Source organism: Salvelinus sp. IW2-2015, linkage group LG14 (assembly GCF_002910315.2).
Source record: "Salvelinus sp. IW2-2015 linkage group LG14, ASM291031v2, whole genome shotgun sequence".
Taxonomy (NCBI): domain Eukaryota; kingdom Metazoa; phylum Chordata; class Actinopteri; order Salmoniformes; family Salmonidae; genus Salvelinus; species Salvelinus sp. IW2-2015.
This window is the reverse complement of record NC_036854.1, coordinates 11,004,401-11,024,400: the sequence shown is the minus strand read 5'-3', so window position 1 is coordinate 11,024,400 and position 20,000 is coordinate 11,004,401. Positions and strand designations below refer to the sequence as shown.

The following is a 20,000-nucleotide window of genomic DNA, read 5'->3' as shown; positions in this document are numbered from 1 at the left end:
GACTTAGTGGCTGGTCTTGTCCACTCGGTTCTAACGGCTTGTGGGCATAGTAGAGGGAAACGGTATGCACTGTATGTACATGTTCCTACTAACGGCTTGTGGGCATAGTAGAGGGAAACGGTATGCACTGTATGTACACGTTCCAGAGTGTCTTACTGTTCAGTGATAGGGTCCTAATGTTTTGTAGCTTCAACCGTTCAAGAGCCACATTTGTAGGAAGAAAACAGAAACCGCTCTGTTTATTACAACCTCATCTAACAGCTACCGGAGGTTACTGACGTAACCCCAGTTCTTTGAAGCGAAAATTCTCTCCCGCGACCCCCTTTTCAAATCAGGTGACCCCACATGTCACGACCCCTAGTTTGGGAAACACTGGCTTACCTCTGTCATGTCGATCTCATGCCGGGTGAGTTGTCCAATCTGCAGTCCCTGCATGTGGCGGACCATCACCTTGTCTCTGTTGGGCCCTCCCTTTATGATGACCTGGGGTTCGTAGGAGGTGCGGCCTGCCTCGTCACGCCCCTCAAAGTAGATGGCGTACTTCAGCTTGCCGCCGTAGGCTGTGATCTAAAGAGGAGAAACCACGTCCAAGTAAAGAAGCTTGTTAGTACTATTCACATCTCTGAACAGAATACAGTTAACTCCTGATAAGTGCAAGTTGGAAAGTATTTCAAAGCAGTATTGTTCACCAGTTCTCAATTCAAATACATTTATTGTCACTCCAGATATCTGTATGTTTGGGTTTAGTGTAAGCATAGTCTATACGTAAAGCAGTCCCAAGAAATGTTATTTTATTTTTTATTTTACCTTTATTTAACTAGGCAAATTCTTAGAACAAATTAGAACAAATGTTAGAACAAATTCTTATTTTCAATGACGGCCTAGGAACAGTGTTCAGGTGCAGAACGACAGATTTTTACCTTGTCAGCTTGGGGATTCGATCTTGCAACCTTTCGGTTACTAGTCCAACGCTCTAACCACTATAAAGATTCGATTGTACACCTGTTATCAACTTGGGGTTAAATAATATCGAGATGAGGGTGCTCTCACCATGGAACCATGGAATTGTTCAGGCAGTCTCCAGTAGTAGAGTTCGGTCAGCTTCTGGGAGACCAGGTCAGCGTTAGCGATGATCTCTGGGTGCTGGAAGGTCACTCCGCTTGTGGTCTCCTGCAGGTTGGCTTTGTCCACTAGGGGCAGCTTGGTCTGCTCTGGTTTCAGGGACAGCTACAGCAGCACAGACACAACAAACAAACAGCATCACTTATAGGCCTTAATGTCACAGAAAATACACAGATAATGGGTTGTATTTGGGAAGCTCTGTTCCAAGGGTTTAAATTGCTTATGTTGCGAGAGAGTGATGCAAGTGTTTTTCAAAAGGAAAACAGCCCCTGTGACATTGGACAACTGTATTCTCCAATAACACACCAGGACTCAGCCTCTCACATAGTTGTAGATTAAAATGCATTTCACATCCTGAGGGCAGGCCAGAGATGTGCTTAATTGGGCAAGTAGAACATGCATATCTTTAAGAAGCCACTTCTGTACAGTAGACTGTGCCTCTGAGGCCCCTGTTTTAAATTTGCCCTCCCTTCCCATCTAAATATCCAGCGAATGGCTCACTAAAGGCTCCAGGAGGGCCAGGCGGTGCCCCTCACCTCACCATGCAATCTCATGACTCACTGACTTAGAGAAAATCTCCTGACTTCCAATGAATGAGGGAGAGGATTCTCAACTGTCTGTCTTTTTTTCTCTTAAAGCCAACAAACTTAGATTAACTTTGGGACGGCAACCTTTATTTAATTTGTTTGTCGTTTCCATTTATATGAAAGAAGGGTCCCTCTTCCGATGTCCTCAGCCGCGGTCTCCATGGACACAGCGGATGGAGGGTTATCAGGTCTGAGGCGCTCTGGCAGAAAATCCTTATTAAAAACAAACAGGGAAGCTGCAGCTCCCAGCCTCTGCCTGCTCCAAGCCCCCAATAAACCCCCCCCCCCCCCCCCCCACTGTACGAGGCTATAATATATATTATCCTTCTGTTTGTGCCTGGTCCCCCTGGTTCTCGCTACGTTCCATAAATTACAGGAAATAAGATGGAGAGTAAATACCTGGTTGGGAATGAATCAATGGAGGAGAACCACTTTCATGAAATTAATATTTCCTGTTTCCCATAAAATCATATAGCTGTGTTGTGGCATTTCTCTCTAGACTATTTCAGTACTTGGTTGCACATACAGTAAGTTGTAAAGTATATCGGACTAATTCATGTTTGTTAACTGTTGCATGAGAACAAATGTTGTTTTATCATGGCGTACATCTACTGTAGTCTATATTAAGTAGCCTATATCAAGAAAGCATAGAACAGTGGTCAGCAACCTTTTCTGAGCCGAGATCCCTTTCTGAGTGAAAAAGCAGGCCATTTAAACATGACTTAAAAAACGTAACCTATTAAAAAACACTTCCGTAGCAATGAGGTTTGTGCAGTAGGCTTAGGCTCAATACATCACTGCATATGCCTATCCTTGAATTGCCCTGCCAATGTTGTTCTTCTCAGACCATTTTAAAATTATATTTTAAAACGGAAGGTATATAATCACACTGGTAATATATAATTTGTTGTAGGCCTATTACTTGTGAGCCATAAATTTAAATCATTAGCGTTTTTTATTTTATTGTGATGGTCAGTCTCAGCGGATGGAGGGCGGGAGAGGAGAGCGAGCAGTGGAGAGGCTGCCTCTCACTGTTCATCAGCTCTTCCACCTTCTGCTGACTGACCAAAAATGGGACACTGTCTTCCAGCTGATGGTGAAACCGATCACACTTCATTTATTTCTGAAATACGCTACTCCTCGATGTTAGAGAGACGCAAGTCGCTAACAACAACGCAAATCTATTGATACACTATGTAGCGCGAGTGGATAGGGACAGGGCGTTTTATGGCTTTATAAAGTGTTGAATAAAGTGTTGACAGTGCCGAATAAATTTTTTAATATTAAATCATTCAAAAAACATCAGCATCTCTCTGTAGTCATGTTTTTGTTTAGTTTTGATATCTCACACAGTAGAGTCAGCTATCAAATTCTCAGTGGGCTTGTGAAAGCTGCAGACACGGTGATCTGAGCTATCTAGTTAGCCAGTGGTAGGCCTATAAATTGACTTTGCTCTCCGGGTCCGCTGGGTAGATGGGAATTTGTACTTTCAGACACATGAAATGGTTCAAACGGGAACACTTTGCCTACCCGGCGCGCAGGGAAGCTGAATCAATTGCACCTACCTCAAACAGCGCGAAACGAATAAGAAAATAGGAAAGGAAGGCTTTATTTTGGTTTTTTACAGAAATATTTGGCCATTGACTAGGAAAGCCTTGGAGATCGACCGGTTGGTGACCACTGGCATAGAACATTTATCATATTATATGCGTTTGTCTGTGTGTGCGTGTTGCGTGATGTGGGTGGTGCACTCACATTCGCTGTACGTTTGTGTATGAATATGAATATCTTTACCTACTGTATTTATTTATTAATTTATTTTGCTCCTTTGCACCCATTATTTCTGTCTCTACTTTGCACTTTCTTCCACTGCAAACCAACCATTCCATAGTTTTTTAGTTTTTATTTTACTTGCTGTGTTGTACTCACTTCGCCTCCATGGCCTTTTATATTTTATTTATTTATACATATATTTGTTTGCCTTCACCTCCTTATCTCACCTCACTTGCTCACATTGTATATAGACTTTTTTTTTTTCACTGTATTATTGACTATATGTTTGTTTTACTCCATGTGTAACTATGTGTTGTTGTATGTGTCGAACTGCTTTGCTTTATCTGGCGGTCCGCATTGTAAATGAGAACGTGTTCTCAATTTGCCTACCTGGTTAAATAAAGGTTAAATAAAAAAAATAAAAATAAATATATAGTACCTGTGTGTGGGTGGACTTGCATGTGATGGGGAATACATGTGTAGATGTGTGCTGCGTGTGGATTTGTGTCACATTTCTTCATGACTTGACTTACCCACATGCGGATGAGGCCCTGTGCCTCAGTACAGGTGCTGGACATACCAAAGCAGTAACACTGACTGCAGCCTAGTGGGTTGCTTGTGCTCAGGCCGAAAGTCCTCGTCTTACACTGGTCACACTTCAGACCCTGTATATTCACCTGGGGACCGAACACTCAGGAATTAAGACACAGTCCAAGTCCAAAATGGCTGATGACCAATATTGTCCATAAAAAAAAAAAACTTTTTCAGTAAAGTATACATAAGAACAAATACAAAATCAATCTGAATAGATTTGCAAAGATAATATATGTCTAGAGAGATATTTGATTTAAGACAGAGCCAAGCTATAAATAACAGTGGCAGAAAAAGTAATATCTCTTGTGCTCTTCGCCTATTCTGCTATGGACTGATCAAAGAAGGTGATATTCACAAGAATCCAAAGGCAGCCATGTGTGTAGATACAGTAGGTGCATGTCAAAGGGGCTACTGTGTATGTGTACCACAGTGACATGTGTCTGAGAAGGAATGATAAGGGGCATACCCCCGCGTACAGCAGACACACACAGTGACAGCCCTGATAACAGTGCATCACCCCCAAAAAACACTATTTCATATGGAACTTTTCCCTTCTATTTTATCTGTTGCTTTCCCCTAGCTAATACACTCCCACAGCATCCAGAACTGAGAAGCCGCATTCATAACAGACATTGGTTGTGCCATGAACTACATATAAACACTTAGTTTACACACCAGTCTGTGGGTTTAACTTTAAGGAGGATGCTAAGGATGCCAGAAATTCTATTGCCATGGCTTCATGTAACACACAGAGCCATGCCACCCCTCCAGCCACAGTTGTCCATCTATCCGTCCATCACCGTGACCTTCACTAACATCCCTAAACCCCATCAACCTCTTCTCTCTATCCTTCCATCCCAGTAGTCTAAAATAAACAGCCAGCGAGGGAAGACGCACACACACACAACAGTACAACAAGAGACCCAACAACTGTCTTCTCTTCTGCATGTGTCACCTTTACTTCAGAGTAGAAAGCGGCTTTTTACTGGGTGGTCTCTCTCTCTCTCTCTCTCTCTCTCTCTCTCTCTCTCTCTCTCTCTCTCTCTTCTCCTCTCTCTCTCTCTCTCTCTCTCTCTCTCTCTCTCTCTCTCTCTCTCTCTCTCTCTCTCTCTCTCTCTCTCTCTCTCTCTCTCTCTCTCTCTCTCTCTCTCTCTCTCTCTCTCTCTCTCTCTCTCTCTCTCTCTCTCTCTCTCTCTCTCTCTCTCTCTCTCTCTCTCTCTCTCCTCTCTCTCTCTCTCTCTCTCTCTCTCTCTCTCTCTCTCCTCTCTCTCTCTCCTCTCTCCTCTCTCTCTCTCTCTTCCTCTCTCTCTCTCTCTTCTCTCTCTCTCCCTCTCTCTCTCTCTCTCTCTGAGAGTCATCACCTCTCATAGCTGGCCCTATGTGACAGCCTGTCACAATGTCACAGCACTGTCACTGTGAGGCACGGAGCCGGGGATGGCGACGCCTGCCTGCCTGGCGCTAGCTAATCTGAATGCCTTCCCCCCACGTCAGGTCTATTTCCATCTCACACTTCCTCCCCCACACAGATACACACACAGACGTTACCCTGCCTGCCTGGGTTTTGTTTGCCTGGCTCTGGGTTTGTTCGACGCTGGCAACCAGGCAGAGGATGGCGACAGGCCCTATGCTGAGCCCAGATAGGGAAGGTACTAGGTAGGTACGGAGAGCTAGAGTGCTGCTGTTGAAACATAGGCTATATGGAGCAATCTACCTTAGTCACTCTAATGGGACATTTCCAGGTAATTGCAGTGAGGCTTAGAAAATACAGGCCTAGTTACGCTATGTAACTCCAAGTTTAAAATGTGAAAGTGGTAGTGAAAGCTACTTTGATAAGTCAGTGCTGGCTAGACATCAGGGAGGTGCCAGGAGAGCTGGCTTTGGTTTCTTTTGGGAGAATTTCATTGTAGTTTCTTGCTGTCATTTATTTGGAGAAGTCTGATGCAATCACTTGACACAGCACCCTGTGATGAATATTCTAGGTGATAATAGTAGAGTATATAGATAGTAAATAGAGTAGACTACAATCAACTGATGGTTGTGGGTTACCTTGCAGCTGCATTGTCCAGTCCTGTCTGCACAGGCGCACACATCTTGGTCTGCATCACAGGTCTGGCTGTCTGAACCGGCCACGTTGCATTTGCAGGAAATGCATTGTGGGAAGTCCCGGTAGCCCAGCTTACACTCGCTGCACTTCTCTCCCTGGAACTGGTCCCGGCACATGCAGCAGCCTGTGTTGGGGTTACACTGCTGCGTCATTGAGCCCACCTGGTTACAGCCACAGGCCTGTGGAGGAGATTGTCAAGTATTCATAATCAATGTACCATTATATTAATCAATACCCAGTCACAAAGGGTTAATCCATCAGCTTCATATAGTAAACATTCCACTAACTTTCCACAAAGCGGGTTAAAACGTTGGCTGCAAAATTAATTATACAATTATACATATCGTCACAGCAGTAATCCCATTATGTGTTTCTCCATTAATTCTCAAAGCACTTTTGTGCGGTTTTAATTTCTATTTTGTGAATGTTCCGTACTATAAAAGTTGAAGTTATTTTGCTAAACCTTTTTAATGAGTATTTTTTATCAACAAAAGAATAGGCCTAACTTCAGGGAAGAGCCAGACAGGACCAGTGTGGAGGGGAGTGGCGTGAGATGAGGTGAAGTAAGGTGTACCTTGCAGCCCGCCATGATATCATGACCCCAGTGATTGGGGGCACATTTGTCACATCTCTCCCCCACGGTGTTGGGAGGGCAGACGCACTGTCCCGTGTTGGCATCGCAATTATTTGCCACATGGGCGCACTGGCAAGCTGGGAAAGGGGCAGGAAAAACATACTCCACTCAAAACAACAGAATAGGCTCAGCACCACAACTTTCCATTAAAACTGGAAGAGAGAAAATACCCTTTTTGGTTTGAGTTCATCCAGCATTTAACATCAAGGAAAGCAAGGAAAGCAAATCTAAACAAGATGCATTCATGTATTGTATTGACCAAAAGTTATTTGCAGACATCAATCAGTTAGATGGAGGTCAGTTCTTACGTGTGCAGCCACCCTCCTGGAAGTTGAAGTGTCCTGGAGCACATCGGTCACACTTGGGCCCAGTGACACCAGGCTGGCACCGGCACTGGCCCGACTCGTCACAGTCAAAGGACTTGGACCCAAAGGAGTTACAGTTGCAGGGGACACAGACTCCAGCGGACTGAATGCCATAAGTCTGGGGCTGTGGGACAGCACATAGATACTGAGGTCATTCAGGGACTCCATAGAGCTGTCATAGACAGACATAGGGTGTTATTACCACAACAAACAAGTACAGCACACAGTGACACACCGCAAACACTGTAAAACACACAGCTCAGTACTTCAGACAACGTTTTCAAGAACACACAGCATACAATAACATCTCTGTACGAGAAAACATTATTTGAACCGTAGTAACAATAGTAACAATTCAATTGATGGTGAGGACATACAAAATATTAGAAGTACAAAACATAATCTAATATAAACTAATTTCTCCGTGCAACGGGCAGAGGAAATGCCCATGTCTCATTATAAATGCAGCAACATGTGGTGAATAAGTAAATGGGAATTGTAGCTATAGAAGGCGATGCGACGGGGAAAGAGGCAGCCAAAGACAGATGGTTCGATATGAATCTGATTATATGAGGAGCCAACAGCTCCTGCCTGGCTGGCAATCTGCATTATTCTCCCTTCAACTGAAAGGAATGGTGACGGTGGTAGGTAGCACGCATCCCCGGGCCTCTCCCCCAGACAACCCCCCCCCCCTCCGGGGAGCTCTCTCTGGGGGTGCTGGGAGTCCTGGTGGGATGCTTCCACCACCCCATGTGGATCCAGTTGTCTCGGAGGCGGGAGTGGAAATGGATGGCTGATTGATTGACAGAGAGCGGTTAGCGCCTGAGCGGCAACCAGGTGTTGTGTTAGGGATGACTGACGTCTGTGTGCGAGAAGTGCCTGCTTACTCTTGTCAGCACAGCTAAAGAATAATGCGTGTATGTGTAGCGTGTCTGTGTTTAACGTGGTTGTGTGTAATGTGGTTGTGTGTAGCGTGGTTGTGTGTAGCATGGTTCCAGCCTGGTGTGTTAGCGTTGCACACAATATGAGTGAAGTAGGCAATCATTGCCTTCATTTTGTCAGCATCAGCCCTGGCTAATTCTCACTTGAAACCTAATTTTTGTGTTTAGTAGGTTCAATTACACATTCTGTTTAACATATGTTATATACTATAGTGATCTGTTCTTGCAATTTGTAGTCTATGACATTTCAGATTTACATGTGATAATTGTTCACAAAGTAGTTTGGAGCAAACTACTTTTTATCAAAGTAACTTAAGGTAAGTAAACCATGTTTTTCTTAAGGGTAGCTTTAGTGTGGCTTTTACTTCAAGTGTGAAGTAACTGGTAGCTTGGTGCACTATATTTTCAGAGTAGCTTCCCGAACACTGCCACTGACCAAGGTGAGAAAACTGAACTTTTAAATAAGAGTTGAATGCCGTAAGAAAGGCTGAATAATTAACTATCACAACGTAAAGGGCTGGCTTGATAAGTGGGAAATATTATAAAACAACAACTTATGAAGAGATCTCACATCAATTGAAGGGTCTAGTGGGGGCTGGATTTTCCCAAGAATCCTCAATCACCTCTTTCCAATGTAGACTACTATGTGACTGAATCACACTGTGCATTAAAGTATTTCTTCAACGCCTCAAGGATTTACAATTACATCTAGCTGTACAGTACAAACGTAGGATCTTAATTGGATCACTCTTTTGCTGCTGAGAATTGCATTCCTGCACCCGCAGAAAATGCAGATGAGCTTTGTGATTTACACAAATTCACTAAAAACCTGCACTAACACACAATTATATTAATAGTATTTCACTTTTCATGTTATGGACTAAACATTCAAATCCTGTTGCTGAAGGATTATTTTGCTGTGACAATATGGGTCAAATTAAGATCCTACATCTGTATATCTAAAGAATGCTGTTCTACACCCATACCTTATCTGCAACCAGTATATGGATATTTACATACTGTACATAATAGTTCATATACATTCATACAGTAGCCTTACAGCTAGTTCATATACGCACAATTCTAGCTCAATTAAAATATGTGTTAGTATGTGCAGCCTGTATCACACAAGGCTATTCAGTGACAGGTCCAGGTGAAACCTGAGCAGAAAGCAGAGGCTAAGAAGAGTGGCGCGCCAGGCTGTTTCACATACAGTCATTAAGGTCAGAGGCTTACTGCTGACCAGGCAATGTGTCATGTCAGCTCAGGTCAGGTTAGAGTCATGCTGTGGTCCAGCCAGTACACATCAGATCTGTTCTGTTCGGAAGATGGTGAGTGGTCAGTTGTGGTCAGTCAGAGAAGGCCTATATGGTCAGGTTTGAAGTGGGGTCAGGTTGCAGTCACATATAGTCAGGGTCTGGGCTGGAGATGTTCGTTGTGGCTAGGTGAGGCAAAATTATAACTATGGACCCTGTGGGTAGGTTGGTTGGGCAGGCTTGGTTGGTTGGTGGGGGGTGGGTGGGTGGGTGTGTCGGTGGTGGTGGACGGTAAGTGGTGGTTGGTGTGGTGGGTGGTTGGTTGTTGGCAGGCTTGGTTGGGGGTGGATGGTGGTATGGTGGTTGGTGGCTGTTGGTGTGTTTGTGTTAGAGAATGGTGGGTTGGTTGGTTGGGCAGGCTTGGTTGGTGGGTGGATGGGTGGATGGGTGGTTGGTGGGTTGGTGGTTGGTGGGTGGGTTGGTTGGCTGGGCAGGCTTGGGAAGCATCACAGCACACTAACACACTAAAACACTCCGTGCTGCAAATCTTTACTGTCTTTACCGCTGAGGTGCGGTAGGCTGCCCTGGGACAGCCCCCAGAGCGGGACGAGCCCCAGCGCTGGACCTGCTGCAGCCGGACCCTCTCTATTGGCCTGCGCGTCTCCCGACGCTCGTAACCCTGGCGACCCAGGTCGCAGCGACGGCCCACGAAGCCGGGCTTACAGATACAACGTCCTTCCAGGTCGCAGCGTTGGGACATGGCCCCTGTACGGCTGCAGGAGCACGGCTTACACACCTGCTCCTCTGCATCCCACCAACAGTTGGGCTTCATTCACCAGGAGCAGTGAGGGGCAGGTAGTTAGTTATCTGTGAATGTCTGAGGTACTGAGTATAAATGAGGTCGTAACCCTAAAACGTTGGGAAATATTTAGATGACAATATATTTGTGAAACCAAACACCGGAGTGAAAAATTGGTTAAACTTCAGACATCAGCGTTACTAATCAACAGTATCTGACGCAGTAACTGATTTGAAATGTCCCAATAGATTGTCCACCTTTTTATGGGTATCCCAATGATAAAATGACATTGTGACCGAGTTGACATGATTCGGAATGACAGCTGATACTTTGGTGACCTACCATGCACTCGTCACACTGCCGTCCCACCACATGCTGCTTGCATTGGCATTGCCCATTCTCCTGGTGGCAGACCTCCGACACAGAGCCATTGTTGTGACACTGGCAATCTGTAGACCAATGAGAGGGGTGGGGAGGAGGAGAGGGGAGGAGGGGATATCAGTTGAATGAATCAGATTTAGAATAACAAGGATCAGACTAAGTTCAGCCCCAACAAGGCCCTCTCAGATAAGGGTATGTACTGTACAGTACAACTATATCCTCTTGTTCTCTTCTGTCCTATTTCTGTGCAGTACTACTGTCTATTGTCATCAACTCATACAGAGTACGCAAATCCACCCGCTTTCAGATTGCTAGACACAGGAACACATTTGCATTGTATAACCGGCTCATTATTTACTTTAAAAAGTCCTAGTGATCTGCAAGAGAAAACACAGGCACAGATGGTTTCCTATAGGACTGGTTGGAGGGGACATCTGCTTTTTTTCTGTCTTTGTACTGTGCTCAGTCGCCCACGTAAGGTTTAAAAATGCCTGCATTTATTCAATGTTTAACAGGTTGGAATGACTATGAGTTGTAAGACTCCCTTTCTCATCCTGACAGCATGGAGTCCAGATGGGATCTAAAGTGGGTCAGGTTTTTAATTCGGGCTGTCTGAGAGAAAGAGAGAACGAGTCGGGTTGATGGTTTCATCACACACTGAAACCAGCAACAAGATTACACTGTGCATCAGCCACATTATGTTGCAGAGATCTGTGACAATGATCATCAACTTGTTTTCCCTGCCACCATGATAGCACGGGCAATTTCCATCAACGACGGCCCTGTTTCTGCATTCCTAATGTTGATTACTCCATGTCCGCCCAAAATGCCCCACCGCCACTTTAATCAGTTAGGACAGCCAGACTAATCCAGCGGAAATTGATTTCTTCTCACCAACCTACTTTTTTCATTCTACAGATTTCATTAAAACGGAAGTAGTGTGTCTACCTTTTATCACTGCAGATGAAGGCAGCTATTCCATTCTATTGTAGAAGCCTATAGAGGCGTTAGCTGCATGTTTAACTATTGTGCTTTACCAGTCTAGTCTAGTCTTAATGTACTGTCAATCACTATCAATACCTCTATAATTTCTTTGTCATCTTAACATTTTGCAGCTGTATATCAAGAGTTATAAATCAAGAATTAATTTGGCTATAAGCCGTGATAAGCTGTAATGCATTTTTAATTATCTTGGCATCATCGTCAAATGGGTTGTTTTGGTAAACTGAGACTAATTAGTTATCTTCATCCAGACATTATCAACGTCGCAGACTGTACTGCTGAGAACAGAGAGGCAGATGAATTATAAACTTTTATGGGGTGAGCATTGAAGTTTGTAAGTCAACACAGGTTGTTTATGTGGATTTACACAGACAGTCACCATCTGCACACATTCCCATATTCTCAAAGCCAAACATTTTCAAAGACACCGCCACATCTGGCATGCAGGCTGTCTGTCAGGCAGGAAGGCAGACAGGCAGCGCTCGCATAACATTACAGCAACACTCCACTCTTCAAAGGAGACTCAGACAGGGACAGGGGCTTTAACGTACTGCAGGCTCTGATACTCATGTACTTCTTATACTCACGTTGGCAGTTTTTGGCCTCGATGGCGTCCCCGTAGAACCCCTCGGCGCAGGTGTCGCAGGTGGTTCCCCCGTAGCCATCCCGACACCTCAGGCAGGAGCCGGTGATGGGGTCACAGCTCCGCGGTGAGGCCAGGTCCAGGTTACCGTTACACTGGCAGAGCTGGCATGAGCCCCCCTTAACCGTCGGCTGACCAAAGTAGCCATTCGAGCACCTACAGTGACCAGAGAGGAAGAGGGAAATCATGACTCATGGCTAGGGCCCTGAGTTTTACCTTACCATACTGTACGACATGACCAAGAGAAACTCTGGGCAAGTTTTTTTCTTTCCTGACCTTGTGTCCTGACCAGGAATAACCGCAGTCCCTAGTTACAATATAGCCCTATCATGACTAATTTGAGCAGGAAGGAGCGAGGGTACTGTACGTAGTGGACTGAATGATCACTGTTCAGCTATGAAGAGAATGTATTTCCCATGAGTAGAGTCACAGTATAAATGACAGAAATGGACATATGGTCACTGTGCCTCTGTTCTTTTTCAAGTCACTAGAAGGCTAAATGTCTCAGTGAAACTGGATAAAAAGCAATCACACCCAGCAATCACACCCAGCATGCACAGCTGTATATCACAGACACTTCAGTGTTTCATTAAAATTACTTCAATGATGAAACTGGCATCAATTATGAAATTGCCTTTTCAAACATGAACACTTAGCTTGTGTATAATTCACATATTCAGTAGGGACAATAAGGGGGCAGTAGACAGTATCATTGGCAGTCAAAACACAGAGAAATAATCTGAAAAGGAAAACGCGCAAAGCCACAGAAAATATCGCTATTCCCCCTACCAACTCTTATCTGCAATGTCCTGCTTTTCCCGCCATATATCTCCTCAGAAGCGAGTCGTGTTCTACCCTGATAAAGATATACATTCTAGTGCCTTCTTGTTAAATGGTTGCTACATTTCTTATCTCCACACCGCCCTTCTATCTGCATGATAGCAAATGGGAAAAGTAATCATTCCATATCATGCGCAGTGGATTCCTTTAGTCGCCGGAGACTTATTAATTTAATATGTTATTGCTTCTGACTGTCTTATGTGAGAAGGAGCCATTGGCGTGGAACAGTGAGTACGTGTCGGTAATTTAATTTCAACCATCAAGCGGGTGTCTTGGGGAGTTGACAGCACTAATGCAGATATCATGACCAAACATGCAAAATGTAAATAAGTACAAATTATTGAATCATTTTACTTTGGAAACTGAAAAGAAAGAGCCTCCACCCGTAACATCCTATCCCATTTCCCCAACCACACCCATCCAACATGTCTCCATCCAACCACAACCACCTACCACCCTTCACCACCTTTCCCCCTCTTAACATCCAAGGTTGCTTTTACCTCCATCCCCCTCTTAATACCACCCCTTCCCCGTGGGCCGGAAAGTATATATATTATGAAAATAGGTATATACTTTATATATAGTTTGTATGTGTTGAGCGTTCTAGATTGTTTATTTGTATACTGAACAAAAATATGAACAATTCAAAATATTTTACTGAGTTACAGTTCATATAAGGAAATCAGTCAATTAAAATAAATAAATTAGGACCTAATCTATTGATGTCACATGACTGGGAATACAGTCATGTTGTGCGTTCTCGATGGACATTCGGGTGCTTTCGTAAATTCGCTCTGGCTATCTACTCCGATTTCAGAGCACTCTCGCCTGAGTGTACCAGAGCGTAGAATAATGAATTTACAAGCGCTCAACACCCGTTGAATATGGCCGGTGTCAGTAAACATTGGCAAAAAGTGTAATGAAATTGTTTCCAGTAGTACAGTTACAGTCACCAACGCTCTGGATAACACAAAAACTGCCTAACCAGCTCTGCTAGGGTGAGTAAAATGGTCAGAGTGGTCTCATTTGTGTCTGGAAGTAGCTAGCAAGCTAGCCAATGTTAGCTTGGGTGCTTGACTGCAGTTGTAAGGCCAGAACGCTCAAATCAACCCTACTCCTTGGCCCGAATGTCCAGTGTGCGCTCCGAGAGCAAAACGGTCTGAATTTACAAATGGACAATTTGACAACGCTCATAAATGCAGCCACTCCAGAATGAATTTAAGAACACACCCAAAATCGAAAAATGTCTAACTTGTAATTTGTTATGCTAACTAGCTAGCAAGAGGTTGCATAGCAACAGCATCAACTTCCAGTAGAGAAAGCAAAGAGCAGATACACTCAACTGAAAGTTCGGATGCACTACAATTAGGGTGTGGAAATGTTATTTCCCTTAGATATTAATTTAGAATCCTCCAATCCTCTTATGCTGTAGCCTACTCTCGACCGTCACGTTGTACAGCACCATATTTTCCATTCCATCCTAACGGGAAACGCTGAGGGTTTTGTTTTTCTTGGAATAGAAACACCATAATATTAATACAATTAATTAAGCAAAATTTCTTAAAATCAATCCCATATACTATGTTATTACAAAAAAGGTTTTAAATTCTCTGGTAATGCCAATATGGAAGACTATCAAATGCTTCTCAAAGATGCCCTCTGTTGGTCAAACTAGCATAAACTTGCATTAACAGAAAAAATGGCTGACAATTAGATAACGTGCCACAGAATGCTGCAGCAGCCTGCAAGGTGTGCTGCAGTATGACACAACTTTTAAAGGAGGAACCACTGTACGCATCTGTTGGTCACAGATACCTTAAAAAAAGGATCAGAAAACCTGACAGTATCTGGTGTGACCACCATTTGCCTCATGCAGCGCGACACATCTCCTTTGCATAGAGTTGATCAGGTTGTTGATTGTGGCCTGTGGAATGATGTTCCACTCCTCTTCAATGGCTGTGTGAAGTTGCTGGATATTGGCTGTTGTATACGTTGGTCCAGAGCATCCTATACATGCTCAATGGGTGACATGTCTGGTGAGTATGCATTTATATTTTTGCAGTGGTGTGATGCATAAGTAAAACTACTTTAAAGTACTAATTAAGTAGTTTTTTGGGGTATCTGTACTTTACTTCACTATTTATATTTTTCACAACTTTTACTTCACTACATTCCTAAAGAAAACAATGTACTTTTTACTCCATACATTTTCCCTGACACCCAAAAGTATGTTACATTTTGAATGCTTAGCAGGACAGGAAAATGGTTAAACTCACGCATTTATCAAAAGAACATCCCTGGTCATCCCTACTGCCTCTGATCTGGAGGACTCACTAAACACAAATGCTTCGTTTGTAAATTATGTCTGCGTGTTGTAGTGTGCCTCTGGCTATCTGTAAATGAAATTAAATTGTGCCATCTGGTTTGCTTAATATAAGCAATTTGAAATGTTTTATACTTGTACTTTTACTTTTGATACTTAAGTATATTTAAAACCAAATACTTATAGACTTTTACTCAAGTAGTATTTTACAGGGTGACTCACTTTTACTTGAGTCATTTTCCATTAAGGTATCTTTACTTTTACTCAAGTATGACAATTGGGTACTTTTTCCACCACTGTATTTTTGTTCAGTGTATGTGTTGGGCTTTAGCTGAGATTATTCTTTACAGAGTCAAGTACATTTGTCCAGGCCTCAATTGTACCTTGACTAGCACCATTCATTCTCGCTGTCGACAATTCTAATGTTACAACGTCTAATAATAACTGCATCCACTGGCAAATTGGGAGAGAGTGAGGTGATTGCCATCTAAGAGCCAGCATATTTTCTTTTGCGGCAATGCTGCCTGCCACCTGTAATGATCTCTGATTGATTGAGAGATTCAAGAAGCTGTCATTATCCCTATTCCCACTACAAGATATGAAGGAGAGTCTGAGGAGCCGGGTGACGAAAGAGAATTCTACTTTTCAATTCACAGTATGGCCTTGCCTTACCTTTCGTTGTGGCTGGCAAAACAACATTCTTGGTCCGCAGCTCAAATTGACCATAAATATCACAGTAGCCGCTAGACAGTAAGCACAAACCATTCAACAAAAACATATTACACTATTGAATAACGCAGCCAAACCATATTACACTCTTGAATAAAGCAACAGTTCAAAGGCATGAAGGCCTATGTGCAGAAAATGAAAGGGATTAAATTCTTGTCTGTAGGCTACATACATTAGGCTACATACATTAGGCTACATTTTAGCTTCAAGACAAAAGCACAGAGCTGCTGTAACACCATGTCTTCATCAAGTAACGTTAGCCTATCAAAACATTTCATGCATGCAAAAGTGTGTAAACATATAGGAGGTCCCGTGAAAAAAATAAAGATCCCCGAATGTCACGGTATAATTTGCACTGGTCCTGATCAACATATTTCATGCTAGTCTGTCACGTATACTCCCTCTCCGGCACTCGAGGTCACCAGGCTGCTCATTATTACGCACACCTGTCACCATCGTTACGCGCACCAGCGCCTCATCAGACTCACCTGGACTCCATCACCTGCCTGATTACCTTCCCTACATATGTCACTCCCTTTGGTTCTTTCCCTAGGCGTTATTGTTTCTGTTCCAGTGTTTCATGTCTGCACGCTACCCGTGTTTTTTGTTTTGGTCTATATTCATTTATTTATTAAATACACTCTCTGAACTTGCTTCCCGACTACCCAGTGTACACGTTACATAGTCTGGGTGCAGAGATTCGATGCATGCAAACTTTACACTGCACACGTATACTGAGTGTAACAAACATTAGGAACACCTTCCTAAAATTGAGTTGGACCCCTTTTTGCCTAGGAACAGGCTCAATTCGTCGGGGCATGGGCTAACTCTACAAGGTGTTGAAAGCATTCCACAGGGATGCTGGCCCATGTTGACTCCAATGCTTCCCACAGTTGTGTCAAGTTGGCAGGATGTACTTTGAGTGGTGGACCATTCTTGATACACACGGGAAACTGAGCGTGAAAAACCCAGCAGTGTTGCAGTTCTTGACACACTCAAACATGTGCCCCTGGCACCTACTAACATGCCCCGTTCAAAGGCACTTAAATATTTTGTCTCGTCCATTCACCCTCTGAATGGCACACATACACAATCCATGTCTCAATTGTCTCAAGGCTTAAATATCCTTATTTAACCTGTCTTCCCCCCGTCATCTACACTGTTTGAAGTGGATTTAACAGGTGACATCAATAAGGGATCATAGCTTTCACCTGGATTCACCTGGTCAGTCTATGTCATGGGAAAAGCAGGTGTTCCTAATGTTTTGTATACACAGTGTATTTCTCTGTACACTTGTAACTTCATGCATAATAACCATTCTACTGTTTACATGGACCCAGATGGCTAGGACGCTACACCACAGCCATACGTCAAGCAGTGAGCTTTACTCTTGTAACGAGTAAAAATAGGGAAATATGAAATGTAAAATGAACCTTTCTTACCATTTATATGGATTATGATTATAAAGATGTCATCCAGTATATAATCCACCATGATCTCATTATATAGATAGTCCAGAGGTGGGCAATAATTTTGGCTCGAGGGCCACATTGGGATAAAAAAGCGCTGCACATTTTTTTTTCTTCCACTGAACGATTTGTTCGTCAAAAGCAATTTGCGGGCCAGAAAAAGGGCAGTTATTTGAAAATATATAGGTTCGTTATAATATATATAAATATATAGGTCAATTATAAATTATATAAATATATAGGTCCATTACAATTTATATAAATATATAGGTCCATTATAAATTATATAAATATATAGGTCCATTACAATTTATATAAATATATAGGTCCATTATATTTTATATAAATATATAGGTCCATTATAATTTCAACATCCTTTCTATCTAGTTTTAGACATTCAAGAGTGACCTGGAGTGTTTTTTAACCCAAAATAATAATCCTCCCCACCTCCACGGGCTGTATGTTGCCCACCCCTGAGATAGGCCTACTGTATATTCTGTATCTCCCTGACGACTCAAACTGAATTCTTCCACTGCTCTATGTTCGCTACATACTTCAGTCTGAGACTGCCGTCACTGATGTCATTTGTGGTGACGTCAAAACGAGGGCTGTTGTACTAAACAAAGTCATCATCGATTTAATCATCTCTAACCAATCAGTATCAAAGCCAATTATGCATTTCTAAAAGGCAGCTTTATGAGCACATGAGTTCTGACTCTGGTCCAGCAACCAATCGGTTTCTGGGACCAATCAGAATGGTTAGAATGTGTTTGAGTTCTATAAATAGTCAGGGAGGTACTCAGATCCAGGCTCATTGCAGAGAAAAAACTATCGTCCGTGGGCATGGCGTAGCGTTTGATCGGAGAAAGGAGTTTGGGTAGCTAGGCAATTACGGCATATCCGCTAAGAAAACTCCTATTACCCACATCCAACTCAGTCCAGTCCAGTTGGGTCTGTGGTTCCTGACTGGGTGAGGGTGAGGGGGCTATTCTTGACCAAATGTGCCGTCTGATGTATTTACACACCCATGAAATCTCCCTGGCAGCCTGGCCGCCCTGCTCTCTCAGACAGACAAGAAGGGTCCGTCTTAAACACTGATGTCTCCCGCCAGGTGTCTGCCTTCCCTATCTATAAATACATCTGCAGCTTTTCCTCTTGGCTCCAAGAAGACGCCTTTAAAACAGGAAACATTCTCACCCCAGCCTGGCAACGCACACCGCTCTATCTGTCAGGCCCTGGTGGATCAGGTATCCATGCCCACTCGCTGCCAAACTAAACGTAAACGCGAAAATGTTTCAAGGAGCTCAGAGGCTCAGACATAGAATAGGCACAGGATTGGAGGTCTGTGTCTATCAATCGAAAGCAGAGTCTGTGTCTATCTATCTTTTCATCAGCCAAGCTTATGTTGTGTATTCTCATCGACAGCTTCCCTCTGTTCGCCTGGCCACTCAGATCAAGCTTCCAGAAAATGTGAAGTGAAACCTCTTTCCCTGCTCTAGCTGGCTGATTCCTCAGGATAGACTCTTCTTCCCAAATCAATAATCTTATTACTGGAAACTCTGCACTTGATTGGGGGAATGTACTCCTGGCCCCTGCAGAACGGCTTCCCATTGAGGGAGAGACCTCTTCACACGCCTCTTTTAGCTCCGACTGCCAATTTGTTTCCAGGAATTGCAGTAGTTTGACGGCACTGAGGAGAAAGCTATTATTACCAACTAACCCTCCTTGGTGCTGCAGCAGGGCACTTGTTATCAGGCAGACAGTGCTCCAATTCCAGAGTTCAGTTCACTCTCACTAGACTAGAGAGAGGTACCGTAGGTCCAGGTGTGGAGAGGGACATTATGAGAGCCCACCTCTGTAATGTCCTTCACTTCACCATTTCTCAGAGAGCTCCTGGGAGAGAAGCCGGGCCCCGGGGCCCCCTTCACAGGCAGCCATGATAGATGAGGCCCCATCCTGTCTGTCTGTAGCGTAAATTAGCTCCTGTCCCCCATGTCCCCCGTATGGCCTGCAGAACCCAAATCCGTCCTCACCCCACCTCTTGCTTTATAGATCAAGAGAAGAGCAGAGCGGGCAATCTGCAAGGCAGCGCAGCATAGGGATGGCATGAGTGCCCACAGCAGCCTGTCTCCATCTGTCAGAGGGTATGGGTCAAAGAGAGGGGTGTTGCCTCACCCCATCCCCTTGACAGTTTTCTGACTCTAAGCCCTGCGGCAGTGCCATAAGGCCTACCATCAAACCCACACCTACCACACAGCAAGTAGAAATACCAACAATCCACCCCTCTGTCTCTCTGCGATAGAGAGAGATAGATAGAGAGAGAGAAAGAGAGAGAGAGAAAGAGAGAGAGAGAGAGAAAGAGAGAGAGAGAGCGAAAGAGAGAGAGCGAAAGAGAGAGAGCGAGAGCGAGAGAGAGAGAGAGAGAGAGAGAGAGAGAG

The 20,000-nt window shown here is 43.8% G+C and overlaps 1 protein-coding gene across 7 annotated transcripts in view; it reads right to left on the bottom strand.

Moving 5' to 3' along the window:
* Nucleotides 1-20,000, bottom strand: part of lama2 (laminin, alpha 2) — a 144,586-nt gene that overhangs the window by 39,279 nt on the left and 85,307 nt on the right. For 5 of the 7 annotated variants that reach the window (XM_070446506.1, XM_070446507.1, XM_070446509.1 and 2 more), the window contains 9 exons: nucleotides 12,146-12,357; nucleotides 10,518-10,624; nucleotides 9,939-10,202; nucleotides 7,123-7,303; nucleotides 6,755-6,891; nucleotides 6,123-6,359; nucleotides 4,016-4,159; nucleotides 1,051-1,227; nucleotides 382-567 (listed from right to left, as the gene is read on the bottom strand). In XM_070446506.1, coding sequence (XP_070302607.1) covers nucleotides 382-567; nucleotides 1,051-1,227; nucleotides 4,016-4,159; nucleotides 6,123-6,359; nucleotides 6,755-6,891; nucleotides 7,123-7,303; nucleotides 9,939-10,202; nucleotides 10,518-10,624; nucleotides 12,146-12,357 — 1,645 coding nt within the window. The remainder of the gene's footprint in view (nucleotides 1-381; nucleotides 568-1,050; nucleotides 1,228-4,015; nucleotides 4,160-6,122; nucleotides 6,360-6,754; nucleotides 6,892-7,122; nucleotides 7,304-9,938; nucleotides 10,203-10,517; nucleotides 10,625-12,145; nucleotides 12,358-20,000) is intronic. The other 2 variants (XM_070446511.1, XM_070446512.1) reach the window with 1 other exon arrangement.